Here is a 16018-nt window from a genome sequence, read left to right on the forward strand (position 1 = left end):
GAATAAGCACACAAGGAATGAAACTGCACATCCTCACAACAACTTCTACTTTTATTTAGCACAAAAGAAATCTCATGTTGACGATGTTTCCCCCTTCTCCATCAAGGAAACCCAAAGACCACAGTTTTATGTTTCTCCGCTGTTCCAATCGTCCAGTTGTGTGTTTCTTACCACCAAACTATCCACAGCAGGTCCCAAACCGACACTGTGGCCCACAGACCCAAAACCCTACCGCTGCTCATCACTGTACATGCAGAGCTCCAAACGGAGCAAAGCTTATCATGTTAGGCAAATGTGTCAAAAGCCCCCAGTCTCTCTGCTCTAGAACACCAGTCTTCTTCCTACAGATGGTTACCTGTCGCGCGAGCCACTGGATTCCCCCTTTCCTGTCCTCCACAAGCAGATTTGACTTTCAAACGTTAGTTCAGCCTTTAAATATTAAGCCCCACCCCCTCCCAAGCACCACACACTTGATTGACGTCTCAGTCCTGATACACTTTTGCGGTATTTAGCCCTGCCAGTCTGGGTAGTTCTGGGTGTTTATCTTGTTTGTTTATACACAGGTTTTGTGTTGGTGTTACAGTGATGGGAATTACAGGCAGTTTAGTGATGAAGCAGCATCGAACTCAAAGAGAAAAATCAAATGAAAAGCAAGTACCACATGGAAAAAACGAACCTGGAAACAACTCCACAGCCTCCTCACAGCACTGACACCAAAACAGTGAAAGGAACAAGGGAAAACATGACCGACATTACAGTTACAAACAGTAGCCCTTGGCATGTCCGCTGGAGGGTGTTAATAGATATTTGATTAGATTTTTCTGGCTTTTCTGTTTAGATATTTTCTAGTGTTTTTGATTGTTTTATTACAATTTTGTTGACAAGACGTTTGTACTTTTTTGTTTTTTTATTTAGATTTTTTGAAAAAAACGCTGTACTGAGTCTGTCGCCTGTGTCAGGGTGTGAGCAGCCTGGTGTGTGTATCTGAGCATCATGGGAAAGATTTCTGAGAAGCACAATCTGATGTTTCGGAGTCTGTTTTACCACTTGTGATGATTCACAGTCTGAAACTTTGATGGTAATTACAGTGGCTTCAGATGGAGAGAGAGAGAGAGAGAGAGAGAGAGAGAGAGAGAGAGAGAGAGAGAGAGAGAGAGAACAAGGACAGAAACCCTCCTCTCTTGGCCTGGCAGCACAAGTGCACAGATCCAAAAGTTCAAAGTTCAAATGGGACAAAAAAAATGGGGTGTGGCTTATTCTTCCTAAACCTGGAAGTCCCTCTGGAACGTCTCTCAGGTGGTCAGTGCGTGATGTCATAACTTGGCTTCACTATGACACGAGGATTGGCTTAACCGTGTTTCAGGAAGTCACTGCAACACCAGGCCGACCTGTACAACACAGGGAAAACAGGACAGAACCTGCTCTATAACCACACCGCAGAAGAGCAGTAAACAACCACAAAGCTGTAGCTGTGCACGCAGCAAGAGCATTTTGTCTCATGGTTGCCCCCTGGTGGTCAAACCTTTCAATTAGCAATTTAACTGTGACAGTGAACCTGAGTGAACCCTATATGAGATAATTAAATGAAGTATAACGAAATTGAAGTTTCTTTGATGACTGTCAAGTGCCTAATGTGCAGAACAGTGCATGTATATATATGTGTGTGTGTGTGTGTGTGTGTGTGTGTGTGTGTGTACCTTCTCAGAGCCCATGCTGGGGCACTTCCAGTTGTAGAGGTAATACTGCAGGTTACCATCTCCAATACCAAACTTGAGCTTCTCAAGGAACGTCTTGTTCTCCATCAGGTCCAGTGCATTGAAGACATCAAATCCTTTCTGCAGGGGGGATGAGAAAGAATTGGTGTGTGTGCACATGCGTGCAGGTATATGTGTGCACACATCTTTCTCAGTAAGACTTAAATTAACACCCACAAGTCCCCGGTGCAATCGCGGGTGTATTTACTGACCGACTTGGCGAGGATGAGTGCGTCAGCCATGAGGTCGAGCAGTGGTGTGTCCGTGTGCACATTGTAGAAGGAGTACGCAGCCTTCAGACTGCGGTGCACAGGGTGGTTCATGATGGTGGACGGCAGCGTGTAGAAACTCAGGAAGTCAGTCACCTTCCCTGCGCCGCTCTGCAGAGTCATGGAGCAACCAGGAATCAGCCAAATCAATCAATCACCAATCATCCACCAACCAATCACCAATCCATCACCAATCACCAATCATCCATCAACCAATCCATCACTGACCCATTACCAATCCTTCATCTGAAGCATTTCAGCAAACATATCGCTAATGTCTGACAAATTCTTGAGGCCCCAAGGGGAACATGGGAGAAGGTCATGATCATTTTGATGTTCTGTAGGTATCAGAACCATCTGAGAAATGCTGAGGACCTAAAGGACACCTGTCCACAGAGTTTGTGAAGACAAAGACAGCATGCGAAGGGTGTAGTTTATTAAAACATGGTGGAGAAGGAACAGGTGGGTGTCATAAGAGACACAGATAGACCTCCACCAGGAGGGTGTGGACGGAGAGACAGACCTCCACCAGGAAGGTGTCGATGATGTTGTCCTGTGGGAGTAGCCAGTGCTGCACCTCTTCGGGACTCATGACAGGAGCCAGGTTGAACTGGAGCAGGTAGTCCTGCAGTAGACGGTGAACTGCGGGAACATCCTTCACCGTCATCAGCCGGAGGCCTGGAGTCTTAGGAGCCTACAGTGAGACAGAGAGAGAATGAGTGTGGGGGGGGGGGGGGCTAAGGCAAGCAAGACAGAACAGCACAGGAAGTCAGGTGCTGCTCTGAGCCAAGAAACCACACCCACCACCACCCAACATTCACCAGACACCACAACCACCATCACCCACCATTCGCCAGAAACCACACCCACCATCACCCACCATTCACCAGAAACCACACCCACTATCACCCACCATTCACCAGAAACCACACCCACTATCACCCACCATTCACCAGAAACCACACACACCATCACCCACCATTCGCCAGAAGCCACAACCACTGTCACCCACTATTCCATCAGAAATGGGTGTTTGGGCTCTGGACTGAAAGTGGGAGGGGCCTGTGGGGTGGGAGTGGGAGGGGCCTGTGGGGTGGGAGTGGGAGGGGCCTGTGGGGTGGGAGGGGGCGGGGCCTGCCCTTACCTCTGGGAGCCGGTAAAGCTTCATGGTGCGCTGCATGGTCATGTTTCGACTCAGGTGAGAAAACTTCACCTCAATCAGCTTCCTGGGGTTCAGGGACCGATGCCAGTACCTACATAACCCCACGTGCACACGCAGAAACACACCCATCTTAATTATTCAGTTCAGTATAAAAATAATAGACACACACTGGCAGTAGAATGGGTCATACCGAAGAGCTCAGTCACCGTAAACGTGGCACTGGGTTACAGTTGGGGTTTAGGGTTTAAGGTTAAGGTTTAAGGTTAGAAAGCCACCTTTTTTTCCACAACAGTTTTGTGACATTACCACCCTGCTGGATTTGCCCCAGTGAGCTGTAAGTTCTCTTATTGTCAAAAACAACAACAACATCTCAGCCATGAAGCAGTAGACCACAGCAGCCCACAGCAGTGTGTAAAAATCACCCTTCCTCTGTTTCATCACTCACTCAGAGTGCCAGCCCATCTCTGGAGGAAACCTCAGCACAAGAACTGTGTCTGGGGACGTCCTTTCCTACTGCATCATAAGTGCACCCCTGAACACAGTCAGGTCCATACAGACGTGGTTTGAGGGGTTTGGTGCGTTGGAACTCCAGTGGTCTCAACATCAACCCCACTAAACACCTTTGGGGTGATGAGGAATGCTGACCGTGAGCCAGGCCTTCTGGTCCAGCATCTGTGCCTGACCTCACAAACGCCCTTTTGTCTGAACGGGCACAAATTCCCATTGACACACTCCGGAATCTTGAGGAATCCCTTCCCAGTAACAATATCTGTCTTACAATCATGCAGTGATGCTTAGTCATACAGAAGGATCATGTACGTGTGTGTGTGTGTGTGTGATACCTGCAGGTGCCCACTGGTTTGGGCAGAACCACTCCTGCCGTGTAGACGGCCTGGAAGATGCCCTGCAGGTTGACCCGTCTGGTGATCTCTCGGATCAGAACCGGTGCCACTCTCTTGGAGCGCAGCTTCTTATGCACACACAGGAAGTTAATCTCCACCATCTTCTTCTCTCTGGAGGAAGACAACATACAGGAAGTTAACCTCCATCCTCTTCCCCCTGCAGGAAGTCGGCACTCAGAGGTCGGACCTTTCCTGTTCCCATTCTGACGCATAAAACCAGCCAGCCAATCACGATCGAGCTGTCACTACGCACCATCAGGTTTGCTGAACATACTCGGAGGATTCTGGGTCCAGGAGGGTTTTGCAACTTCACAGAATATTTCGCTACATAAATGGTGTCAGCTGTTGAACGAAAACTGAAAACCATGATCGAGAGCGAGAGAGAGAGAGAGAGGAACGGAGAGAGAGAAAGGGAGAAAACCTTTTCCAGATTCTGAATGCTTGCACTCTGAGTCTCTCTAACAACACAACCACCATTTTCTGGATTTTCGTATTCTAGGTCTGGCGGACTTTCGTACCTGCACAAGAGTGTGCATTTGTGCGCGTGTCTGTGTGTGTGAGTGTGTGGTGTGTGTGTGTGGTGTGTGGTGTGTGCGTGGTGTGTGCGTGGTGTGTGGTGTGTGCGTGTGTGAGTGGTGTGTGCGTGTGTGTATGTGGTGTGTGCGTGTGTGTGTGAATGTGTGTGTGCGTGTGTGTGAGTGTGTGGTGTGTCTGTGGTGTGCGGTGTGTGTGTGTGAGTGGTGTGCATGTATGTGTGGTGTGTGCGTGTGTGTGGTGTGAGTGGTGTGCATGTGTGTGTTGTGTGTGCGCGTGTGTGGTGTGTGCGCGTGTGGTGTGTGCGCGTGTGTGGTGTGTGTGCGTGTGTGGTGTGTGCGCGTGTGTGGTGTGCGCGCGTGTGTGGTGTGTGTGCGTGTGTGGTGTGTGCGCGTGTGTGGTGTGTGCGCGTGTGTGGTGTGTGCGCGTGTGTGGTGTGTGCGTGGTGTGTGCGTGTGTGTGGTGTGTGCGTGTGTGTGGTGTGTGCGTGTGTGTGGTGTGCGTGCGTGTGTGTGGTGTGCGTGCGTGTGTGTGGTGTGTGTGTGTGGTGTGCGTGCGTGTGTGTGGTGTGTGTGCGTGTGTGTGGTGTGCGTGCGTGTGTGTGGTGTGCGTGTGTGTGGGTGTGGTGTGTGTGCGTGTGTGTGCGTGTGGTGTGTGGTGTGTGTGCGTGTGTGTGCGTGTGGTGTGTGCGTGGTGTGTGTGCGTGTGTGTGCGTGTGGTGTGTGCGTGGTGTGTGTGCGCGTGTGCGTGTGGTGTGTGAGTGTGTGCGTGTGTGTCCACTCTCTACAGGTGTCTGTTAGCTCATCCTAACATCCTAACAGACACCTGGACCAGTTCTGTGCTTTTATCTATTCACTTTTATTCTGCTCAGACACACAGTGCGGTAATGACACTGCACATATGCTTAACCGCTAATCTGCTTTCATCATCAAAACCTTTGACAACGGATTACTTAAACACGTGAAATCTGGACATTTTCCTAGTTTGTAAGGCTCCTGCTTCAAAAGGTCGTTTGAGCTCACAGACGAACCGCTCTGGTTCAGAGGAAGCGTGGAGGAAGGCGAACACTTACGTGGCGTAGATGCGGATGTTGGCTGGGATGGCACTTATAAAGCCCACCAGCTTCTGGTTGGAGTTCACCCTCACCCCACAGTGCCACTGGATCAGCCACCCCGGAGGACGCAGGGCCCTGGGGGGGGGGGGGGGGGGCACAGAGTGGGAGGGGTCAGGGGGGAGGGGGGTTGGAGCAACCTATTTGACCCTCGCTGCTCGCCACCGGGCGTCCGGCCCGGGAGAGACACGCCTACCAGAGCAGGAACTCGGGAGAGTAGTCAAAGCGGAACATGTTGTCATCGTCCTCCACGTAGTTCTCGTTCAGGAGTGTGTACAGCTCTTTCAGCTGAGAGAGAGAGAGAGAGAGATATGATCACATCCGTAACGTAAGACACGAGACGCCCGTGTCGACGTGTAGACTGATGTCACGACTGTGGCGTTTCTGAGCTGAGGCTTGCGCTCGCGTTCCAAAGCAAGTCCACTCGACATTGACACTAAGCTCCAGCTCTGCTTCTGAATCGACTTTAGCAGCAGGTTTAAAGTGCAGAGAAAAACAAGCTCCTTTAATCCCTAACACAGTGTTCGGCCTTAAAGACGCAGTCCTGGCCCCCAGCAGAGCCTCACTGGCACACTGGCACACTTGCTCCTGGATTAAAGTACTGGAGATGTACGCTCTACAAAATAAAAGAATACTGTTCACATACCTACAAAAATGAAGGGAGGTCTGAATAAAGCATACTTTAGCATTTTAATATACAAGGTTGTATAGCATCAAAAAGAAACAAATAACTGATAACACAAAAGGGGCTGAAATATTGCTTCATTGGAAGGACCCAAAATGCATATTCATCAGCTCAGAAAGCCAAGCGCTTGGATGGGTATGGGACGGCTCTCACCACGGCAGGGTTGCCCAGATCCAGCGCGTCCCAGGTGAAGCCCTGTGGGAGGCTGTATGGCTCCTCTCGGATGTGGTCTTTATCTGGCTCGATGCAGCCGTGCGACGTCACCATCTCTCCTGCAGGGGCAAACAGACCCGTCAACCTCTGATACGACAGGACAGTAGTAAAGTCCTTGCAAATTTGTATAAAAACACTAAAAACTGAAAAAAAACCAGCAGTAAATGAAAAGCACAACGCAGGTCTTGGCTCATGGGAACAGCGTCGGTAACACGCACTTACCAACGGGTTAAGGAAACGTATAAGAATAAGATGTGCACATAAATGTACACACACAAACGCACGGGTGTGATTTGGCACAAAGAGTTCTCTTGCCAATTGTGTGCATCAGTGGACAATCTTCTCTAAATACCCAGCCACAAATACTTCATCTCCAGTTTTTACACCACCACACAACAGAAGAGCCGGGGAGGGGGGGTGGGGGGTGACTGTGATGGCCAGAGAGTGATGGTGCTCTTAAACTGAGTATGGGAGGAGCCTGTTCACCCAGCAGAGGTCTGCCCGTGTTTCCAGGATCCCTGAGGAGAGTTATACTGCACTGTGGTTTATTATGTTTAGATAAGCTCCGCCCAAATTGCTCAGACTCGGACACAGTTATTGATCAGAAGGGGAATCAGATTTCTTTTTTCCTCCCTTTAATATACAAATGAAAGTGTAAGGTGATTATTAATGTGCCAGTTGTCATGCGGACAAACGAAAAAAACATTGTGGAGGAGCGAGAAAGCATAAGATTGGGAATCATTTTATATGCTGCATGACGCTTGTGCCAAGGTGCTCAGTGACGCTGGGTACCTAGCTTTGGGACAGGCTGGGTGTCCCAGAACTGGTAGGTGCGGCGGGACGCTTCCTCCATAGTTTTGGCTGGTCCCGGTCCCACGGAGAAGAGCTCGATGGCTTTCTGGATCTCCTGCAGCTTATCGGCAGGGAGAGAGTTAACCTGCAGGGGGCGCCGAGAAAGAGAGAGACGGAGAGGCGGACAAAATAAAGACATAAACCGGAACAGACGACAGTCGCAACGTGCTGAGAGACTCTTGAGGCTCTTCACACAGGACTTGCGGAGGCCGAGACGCTCACTCACTTTGGCCGGCGGGTCCTGAGCAGACTCCTTCCCCGATTTGTCCTTCTTCTTCTTCTGTTTCTTTTTCTTCTTCCTGGCTCCTGTATCGCCCTTTTCCCTGCAAGACACATGGTGACACGCGGCAGCTTTAGCGCATGGGGGCGCTCGGTCCTCAGCGGACGTCTACAAGACCCAGGGGTGGACCAACACACGGGACAGCCAACCCAGCCATCAAGCCCGAACGCTGAGCAGTTCACCCATGAATCAACCCAGTTCACCCATTTAGCTTAACTGTCACTGCATGCAATACAATGAAAGGAGAGTGTAGTATAAGCCATAGTGCTGAACAGCACTGTAACCATGACAATCCAAACAGCTCCTAGTGTGTTTTCCAAAAGAGAGTCAGCAAAACTCAGTAACAATGTGACAGGGCGCACCACCTTCCACCATCTCAGTACTGAACGTCTCTGCAGAGTAAATAAGGGAGAGAAGAACCCGCCCGCCCACGCTTGCCTGGCTCACTGATGCCTGCGCTGGGCACCAGCTGAGGTTTCTTACTCGCTACAACACGGGTAGCAGAGCGGGAGACTTCACTGTAGCCTACGCAGGCCCAGAAAGCTGTGGGCTTTCACTGGAAACCAGTGTCCTGATTCAGCAGAAAGGTATGAACAAGCACTTCAGTGGAACAGGACCCTAAATCGTGTTTCTGAAGGATTTTATTCCCCCTCTACGTTGAGTCAGCTCAATCCTGCCACATCTTAGGGCAGTATCGTACGGACACAAAGACATCTTGTGTGTGAACTCGGCACAATTGTCCTTTTCTAATTACACTCTTACTTTTATGCGACATGGGGTTCAACTTAAGTTTATTATTATACAAGAGGTGAAAGAGGTTAGATGCAATTAAGAGGGTGAGGGAGAGTGAGAGAGCAAGAGAGAGAGAGAGAGAGGGGTGAGCGAGAGAGAAAGAGGGAGAGAGGGGTGAGAAGAAAAAGAGAGAGGAAAGAGAGAGAGAGAGAGAGAGAGAGAGAGAGAGAGAGAGAGGGGTGAGAGGAAAGAGAGAATAGACTTGCACAGACAAAAGCAGAATGACACCATCTCCACTGAACCAGCATGAAAAAACTGTAGAAAACAACAATACAGCTAAAGAACTGAACACAACAACCAGCAGTTATGGCTGGGGAGCAGTGCACACACTAGAACAGCCATTTTAAAACTATATATAGTAAATGATAAGACAGAGTCCTGTCTAGCTAGGAGGAAATCGGTGCCTTGTAGTGTGTTGTGTGAAATGTTAGCTGATATTAGATATATTAGATTTTTCAGATATCTTAGATATATTAGACTTATCAGATATATTAGATATATTAATTAGATATATTAGCATTAAACAGCCCTGTCAGTTGCGAATATTTCAGCAGCGTTAACGTTAAACAGCCGTCAGTTGCGAATATTTCAGCAGCGTTAACGTTAAACAGCCCTGTCAGTTGCGATTATTTCAGCAGCGTTAACGTTAAACAGCCCTGTCAGTTGCGATTATTTCAGCAGCGTTAACGTTACACAGCCCTGTCAGTTGCAATTATTTCAGCAGCGTTAACGTTAAACAGCCCTGTCAGTTGCGAATATTTCAGCAGCGTTAACGTTAAACAGCCCTGTCAGTTGCGATTATTTCAGCAGCGTTAACGTTAAACAGCCATGTCAGCTGCGATTATTTCAGCAGCGTTAACGTTACACAGCCCTGTCAGTTGCGATTATTTCAGCAGCGTTAACGTTAAACAGCCCTGTCAGTTGCGATTATTTCAGCAGCGTTAACGTTAAACAGCCATGTCAGCTGCGATTATTTCAGCAGCGTTAACGTTACACAGCCCTGTCAGTTGCGATTATTTCAGCAGCGTTAACGTTACACAGCCCTGTCAGTTGCGATTGTTTCAGCAGCGTTAACGTTAAACAGCCCTGTCAGTTGCGAATATTTCAGCAGCGTTAACGTTAAACAGCCCTGTCAGTTGCGATTATTTCAGTAGCGTTAACGTTAAACAGCCCCGTCAGTTGCGAATATTTCAGCAGCGTTAACGTTAAACAGCCCTGTCAGTTGCGATTATTTCAGCAGCGTTAACGTTAAACAGCCCGTCAGTTGCGAATATTTCAGCAGCGTTAACGTTAAATAGCCCGTCAGTTGCGATTATTTCAGCAGCGTTAACGTTAAACAGCCCTCAGTTGCGATTATTTCAGCAGCGTTAACGTTAAACAGCCCGTCAGTTGCGATTATTTCAGCAGCGTTAACGTTACACAGCCCGTCAGTTGCGATTATTTCAGTAGCGTTAACGTTAAACAGCCGTCAGTTGCGATTATTTCAGCAGCGTTAACGTTAAACAGCCCGTCAGTTGCGAATATTTCAGCAGCGTTAACGTTAAACAGCCCCGTCAGTTGCGAATATTTCAGCAGCGTTAACGTTAAACAGCCCTGTCAGTTGCGATTATTTCAGCAGCGTTAACGTTAAACAGCCCGTCAGTTGCGAATATTTCAGCAGCGTTAACGTTAAATAGCCCGTCAGTTGCGATTATTTCAGCAGCGTTAACGTTAAACAGCCCTCAGTTGCGATTATTTCAGCAGCGTTAACGTTAAACAGCCCGTCAGTTGCGATTATTTCAGCAGCGTTAACGTTACACAGCCCGTCAGTTGCGATTATTTCAGTAGCGTTAACGTTAAACAGCCGTCAGTTGCGATTATTTCAGCAGCGTTAACGTTAAACAGCCCGTCAGTTGCGAATATTTCAGCAGCGTTAACGTTAAACAGCCCGTCAGTTGCAAATATTTCAGCAGCGTTAACGTTACACAGCCCGTCAGTTGCGATTATTTCAGCAGCGTTAACGTTAAACAGCCCGTCAGTAATCATTCACATTTACAGAAAAGCAGCTCTCACACACACTAGTTTGGACGGGAACACTAGCGAAACGAGGCCGGATGTCCCGCCCCTTCCTTAAACTTCATACATTTCATCCAATCGCTGTTTGGCTCGTGTCGTCAGTCAAACTAGCGGACCAATGACGAGCTCCCGGGGGCGGGTCCAAAGACTCCAGCCCACATCGCCTAACCGCACAGGGCCCAGTCTGTAGGCGCGCGGAGCACCAGTATGCCCAGTCTGCGCTCCCACAGCACGCGCGCGTGTCCTCACCCGTCGTCGATCGCGTGCTCCTCGTTCTCGCAGTCGCTGCAGTGCGCGTGTTCCTCGTCCACCTCCACGCGCCGCTCCGGCTTCGCTGCTGTCTCATTCTCGTCCGCCATGTTGAACCAGGAAGTGAGGAACCCCCACGCCCCCCGTTCCTATTGGTGGACTCGCCCAAAGCCTTGTGGGGGATGTAGTTCTCTTGTCATCAACGCGACGGCTCACGGTCACTTGGATTTAAGATAGTCGCTGTACAAACGCGTCTTTACAAACGTAAAATAGCGTCCAAAGTGTCAAATTTTAGGGATTTTAATTATCCCTATAATCCCTAAAATTATTAGCATTATTTTATTGTGTTTTTAAATAACCGTCGTTCGCTCGGTGACCAAAAGATGGCGCCGAAGTCGTGAGCGGTAGGTGAGACTTTAGCACGCACCCTGACACGAGACACGTCTCAGCACAGAGACATGAGCAGGTTATACAGCCAGTTTATCAAATGGACACTTCTCAAACTACATAGTTTCAAAATAGATCCTTAAAGTACAAGTCAAAATGTTTTCTTTTGCTTGTATGACCCACTCAATACTACAGAAAATACAAACACCAGCATGTTATAAGCACACAGAAAATCTGACGCAGACCCTAAACGGTAATCTGCACTGGGATTTTTAATAAATCAATAAAACATTCGTTTCAAAACTAATGTCATTTTTGCAAAACATGTCAATGTCAACCATATGTATTAGTTTTTAACATAAAAAGTATAAAACATATAAAACATACTTGTTATACAATAATTAATAACATTAATGTTTTTAGCTGTGTAAATACAGTGGTGAAAACAAATGATGACCTATGTTTATGTAGTTCACTGGCAGCAGTTGTTCTTCAGCATGTATTTTAGACTACGATCCTGTTTCAATCTCAGTTCGATCCCATTACGGCTCTTCAGGTTCTCACTGTGCGCAACAGTTCTACCTTCCCTTACAAATATCACTTGTGTCTAACACCTCCCACACATACAAGCAGAACTTCAAACCTGCAGGCACCTCAGACCTACTGTTAGTTAGACTGTAGGATATGAGGAGCTCAACATGATCAGTAATTAATCAAGTAAAGAAACTAACCAGCAACTAAAATGCAGCACTGTACTTTTAATCAAACACCTTTAAAAATTCTACACTTTTTTGCTTTAACTTCTACTCATCCAGATTCACTGCATTATCTGTAAATAAATCAGTGTGCCGTTTTAGTGTCAAACGTCTGCTTTTAGCACATTTCATTTGGAGCGATTTTATTGTCGGTGTAACAGAGTCACACTACAGTTACATCGGACAGGCAGCACATATTATGCCATGAAGATGAGCAGATTAATGGGTTACTGTGTATACTGTGTATTATACTCTGGTAAACCACCATTGTACAGTAATTCTATTTATATAATTCTATTCATTTCACCTTTTAATGTCAGAATGATCTGCAATGCATTTCTTCAAATAGTCACCATGTCTTTTTTTCCTGTTAACAGCTACATCTCACCTTTAGAATCACTTAAACCAGTAGTACACAATTTTTTCCAACAATGGAATACCAGTTCAGCTTCAAACAAAACAAATTAAAGAGGCACTTACATCAAAATCTACGATGGCACCTAACGATTATTTAAATATCAGTTAAATTAGAAGTATTAAATTACAATAAACACTGGATTTTAAAACCTCTGTCTAAAACTTGTTAAATGTCAGATTTCAACAGACCACATGACCACTTGCTCCTATGGAAACAGTAAGAGATCCAGAGTCTTGACCACTTGTATCTCTGTTCTATAGTGTTGCAACGGAGAGCCCGTGTCTGCGCCTGCACCCAGCCTGCGAGCTCTCTGTGGCATGGCGCGCACACGACAGCGTGATCGGAGACCAGGATTCCAAGGGCTCAGCACGGAGAGGTCAGGCGTTAGTCAGGCGCTCAGACACCGTTTTGATGGGGATTCCTCGCCGTGCGACTTTCACATGGACAAAGAGGCTGGCAGGGGAGAGGCTGGAGCCGTCTGCGTTTAGCAAGTGCACGTGGCGGTAACCTGTGGGACAGGGCCCAGCCAAACACAGCACGTTTACATTAAAAACCAAACCAGAAAGAAGCATGAGGGCAAGAAACTGGGGTTCACATACACACACAACATGAGCACATGCTGAGAAAAGGGACGTTTTTATAAAAGTGGAACTTTTTTGTGAATGACTTAAAAAGTCTCAAGAGATCAGACACAGAAGCTTGCCATTATTCTCTCCAAACACATAATCAAAAGTTCAGTCACACATTCAAACGCAACAGACAAAACATACAAACTTTCACACGCACGCATGCCCACACATGTGTGCACGTGCATACGCACTCACATACACACACGCACTCGCACAAGCACACACACACACACACACACACACACACATGCATACACCCCACCTGTGCGCAGGCTTGTAAACGGAATAGTGAACTGGCCAACAAAGTCGTTCTTGCTCGTGTGGTCGTGGTCTTCCACCATAAAGCGCACAAGAGCCAGTTCAGGAACCTGAACCTGGAAGCTCAATGTGCTGTCCCAGCGTGGGTTAAAGCCTGCAGTAACCTCACACACGCACACACACGCGCACACAAACGCACGCACACGCGCACACACGCACACACACACACGCACACGAACGCACGCACACACACACACGCACACACACACACTATTGAGTTACAGTACTGAAGATAAGATGCATTTCCAGTTTAAATTAAGATGTGAATGTGTGAGCTGCACGATACATAATTTGTAAATTGCAATTGCAATATTGGCCTTCACGTTACAGATATCACAAAATACTTCAGACCAGTGAGTGTCCAGTTGGGTGTCTGTTGAATCAGCACATTACCACCATCCAGCAAATATGGATTAAAAATTATTTGTCCTTATTGTGCAACCATACTGTACAGGAGCAACTCTGAATCAATAAAGTTCCAAATTTAATCCTGACCCTGACCCTGACCCTAACCCTGACCCTAAGATTAATCCTAATCCTAATCCTAATCCTAATCCTCACCATGACCCTGACCCTAACCCTAATCCTAATCCTAATTCTAATCCTAATCCTAATCCTAATCCTAATCCTAATCCTGACCCTGACCCTGACCCTAACCCTAACCCTAATCCTAATCCTAATCCTAACCCTAACCATAACCCTGACCCTAACCATAACCATAATCTTAACCCTGACCCTAATCCTGACCCTAACCCTAACGCTGAAAATAACCATAATCCTAACCCTGACACTAATATTGACCATGACCCTAATCCTGACCCTTACTCTAATCCTAATCCTAACCCTAACCCTGACCCTGACCCTGATCTTGACCCAGTGCATGTGAATGGCCAAATGCACAGGTCCATCCTGAGGCATGTTAAGGTCAGAGGTCAGCCGTACCATTGTTGTTGATTCGGTGGGTTTTGGCGCGTGCTTTATCAATGGCCACTCCATGGACCTCTACCCAGACCTGCGGGTCCACAATGGAGCTGGACTTGTTCGTGTTTATCTTGGGCAACTGCTGGGCAGAGATTACCTGCAGAACAGAGAAACGGCCTTCAGGACACCTGACCTTGAAGAGTGATCAATAACACCAGAGAGAATGAAGAGTGTAGGCCACAAAAATCACCAGCTATGGCAAGAGATTGACAGCGACAGAAGAGGAGGGCAGAGATGGAGAGAGGGAGGGAGAGAGAGGGAGGGAGAGAGGGGGAGAGAGAGAGAGGGAGAGAGAGGGAGGGAGAGAGAGAGGGAGGGAGAGAGGGGGAGGGAGAGAGAGGGAGAGAGAGAGAGGGAGAGAGAGGGAGGGAGAGAGGGGGAGGGAGAGAGAGGGAGAGAGAGAGAGGGAGAGAGAGGGAGAGAGAGAGAGAGGGAGAGAGAGGGAGGGAGAAAGAGGGAGGGAGAGAGGGGGAGGGAGAGAGAGGGAGAGAGAGGGAGGGAGAGAGAGAGGGAGAGGGAGGGAGAGAGGGGGAGAGAGAGGGAGGGAGAGAGAGGGAGGGAGGCAGTTCAAGTTCAAAGTTCAAAGAGGTTTTAAAGGTATGAACCTTTATGGTGAGCTGAGTAGGGACATGTCCTGGTCCTCCCCCTGTGCTCTCAGGGTTAAAGTGGGAATTGTGCTGGCACAGGAAGTCCGGTTTCAGCACGTATCCGCAGCGGCCGTTAGGCAGGAACCGGCCCCGGTTCAGATCCATCTGTTCTCCTGGCGTCTGGAAGTTCAAGGCCACTGGGAAGTATAGGGAAGGAGAAGGACAAACATCACACAAATGGTTCTCTTCTCCATGTGAGGGAATGTGAACTTAACGGAGCACTCTAAAAATAACTAAACACTGGGGACCCATGGAGGATGAGGGCACCCCGGCTGGAGGAACTCACCCATCTGACAGCCTCCGTTCCACATGTCCTGGGGGTCGTAGTTAGAGGACTGAAGTCTCTGGCCTGATGGGTAAATCCGGCTCAGGTGACTACTGTTAAATCTCACAAAGAGCTTTCCTATAGGGTGTGAAACACACACACACAAGTGTTCTTGTATTCTCTCAAAGATTATTGTCAAACACACAATGACACGTCTGACAACATGAATCGAGGACTTTAAAAAATACGCACAAATTCCCCACAATCCTCAAACCTGTGTGAGGTGTAATGACTGTGTGTGACAGAGAGGCAGTGTGCAGCAGAAAGGGTGTCTCACCCGAGTCTCACCCGAGTCTCACCCGAGTCTCACCTGAGTCTTTGATGTGTCTGAGCGCTTCGCTTTCAGAGAAGGAGGACATGTGGGTGACGGGGGTCTTACTTGCCGCGTCGAAGCCGTGAAAGGGAACACTACAACAGTAAATGATCAGATCTGACAGCTCTGGACTCAGCTTACGAGAGGGAACTGTCTGGAAATTACACACACACACACACGCACGCACGCACACACACACACACACAAACATACACGCACACACACACACACACACATATGCGTGCGCGCGCACACACACACACACACACAAATATGGGTTTTGGAAAATTGCATACAATTCCAAACAAACTTTACACAAACAGCTTCCTAAAAGCTCAGGTAGGACTCACCTTCCCAGAATCCTTCTTATTGAGGCTCTTGTTCCCG

At 48.0% G+C, this 16018-nt stretch overlaps 2 protein-coding genes across 6 annotated transcripts in view; both read right to left on the reverse strand.

Annotated features, from left to right (window-relative positions):
* Positions 1 to 30: 30 nt before the first annotated feature.
* nmt1a (N-myristoyltransferase 1a) lies at positions 31 to 10991 on the reverse strand. Of its 2 annotated transcripts, none has more exons than XM_035523545.2 (12): positions 10859 to 10991; positions 7709 to 7805; positions 7423 to 7567; positions 6571 to 6689; positions 5929 to 6020; positions 5694 to 5810; positions 4028 to 4198; positions 3168 to 3276; positions 2547 to 2717; positions 1967 to 2134; positions 1698 to 1835; positions 31 to 1388 (listed from the first exon to the last, which is right to left on the reverse strand). In XM_035523545.2, the coding sequence occupies exons 1-12, from the start codon at positions 10966 to 10968 to the stop codon at positions 1368 to 1370; spliced, it is 1458 nt and encodes a 485-aa protein (XP_035379438.1). In that variant the 5' UTR covers positions 10969 to 10991; the 3' UTR covers positions 31 to 1367. The 2 variants fall into 2 exon arrangements, with proteins under 2 accessions (XP_035379438.1, XP_081567749.1); XM_081711623.1 differs by lacking the exon at positions 10859 to 10991 and adding an exon at positions 8201 to 8630.
* Positions 10992 to 11498: 507 nt separating this feature from the next.
* The window catches only part of plcd3a (phospholipase C, delta 3a), a 28512-nt gene continuing 23992 nt past the window's right edge, over positions 11499 to 16018 (reverse strand). For 3 of the 4 annotated variants that reach the window (XM_035523544.2, XM_035523541.2, XM_081711617.1), the window contains 7 exons: positions 15982 to 16018; positions 15629 to 15785; positions 15280 to 15396; positions 14952 to 15130; positions 14308 to 14443; positions 13310 to 13459; positions 11499 to 12926 (listed from right to left, as the gene is read on the reverse strand). The exon at positions 15982 to 16018 is cut by the window's right edge and continues 107 nt beyond it. In XM_035523544.2, the coding sequence (XP_035379437.1) occupies positions 12796 to 12926; positions 13310 to 13459; positions 14308 to 14443; positions 14952 to 15130; positions 15280 to 15396; positions 15629 to 15785; positions 15982 to 16018 (907 nt within the window). In that variant the 3' untranslated portion in view covers positions 11499 to 12795. The remainder of the gene's footprint in view (positions 12927 to 13309; positions 13460 to 14307; positions 14444 to 14951; positions 15131 to 15279; positions 15397 to 15628; positions 15786 to 15981) is intronic. The other variant, XM_081711618.1, reaches the window with a different exon arrangement.

Source organism: Electrophorus electricus, chromosome 3, assembly GCF_041902795.1.
Source record: "Electrophorus electricus isolate QZ-2024a chromosome 3, ASM4190279v1, whole genome shotgun sequence".
Lineage (NCBI taxonomy): Eukaryota > Metazoa > Chordata > Actinopteri > Gymnotiformes > Gymnotidae > Electrophorus > Electrophorus electricus.

What these genes read in the sequence shown, in the direction of transcription:
- nmt1a (XM_035523545.2), bottom strand. Translation starts at nt 10,968, where the DNA reads ATGGCGGACGAGAATGAGACAGCAGCGAAGCCGGAGCGGCGCGTGGAG. An exon ending in CTCAGGACCCGCCGGCCAAA is followed by an intron (nt 7,568 to 7,708) that starts GTGAGTGAGCGT and finishes CGCCCCCTGCAG; the next exon opens with GTTAACTCTCTCCCTGCCGA. An exon ending in CCAGCCTGTCCCAAAGCTAG is followed by an intron (nt 6,690 to 7,422) that starts GTACCCAGCGTC and finishes TTGCCCCTGCAG; the next exon opens with GAGAGATGGTGACGTCGCAC.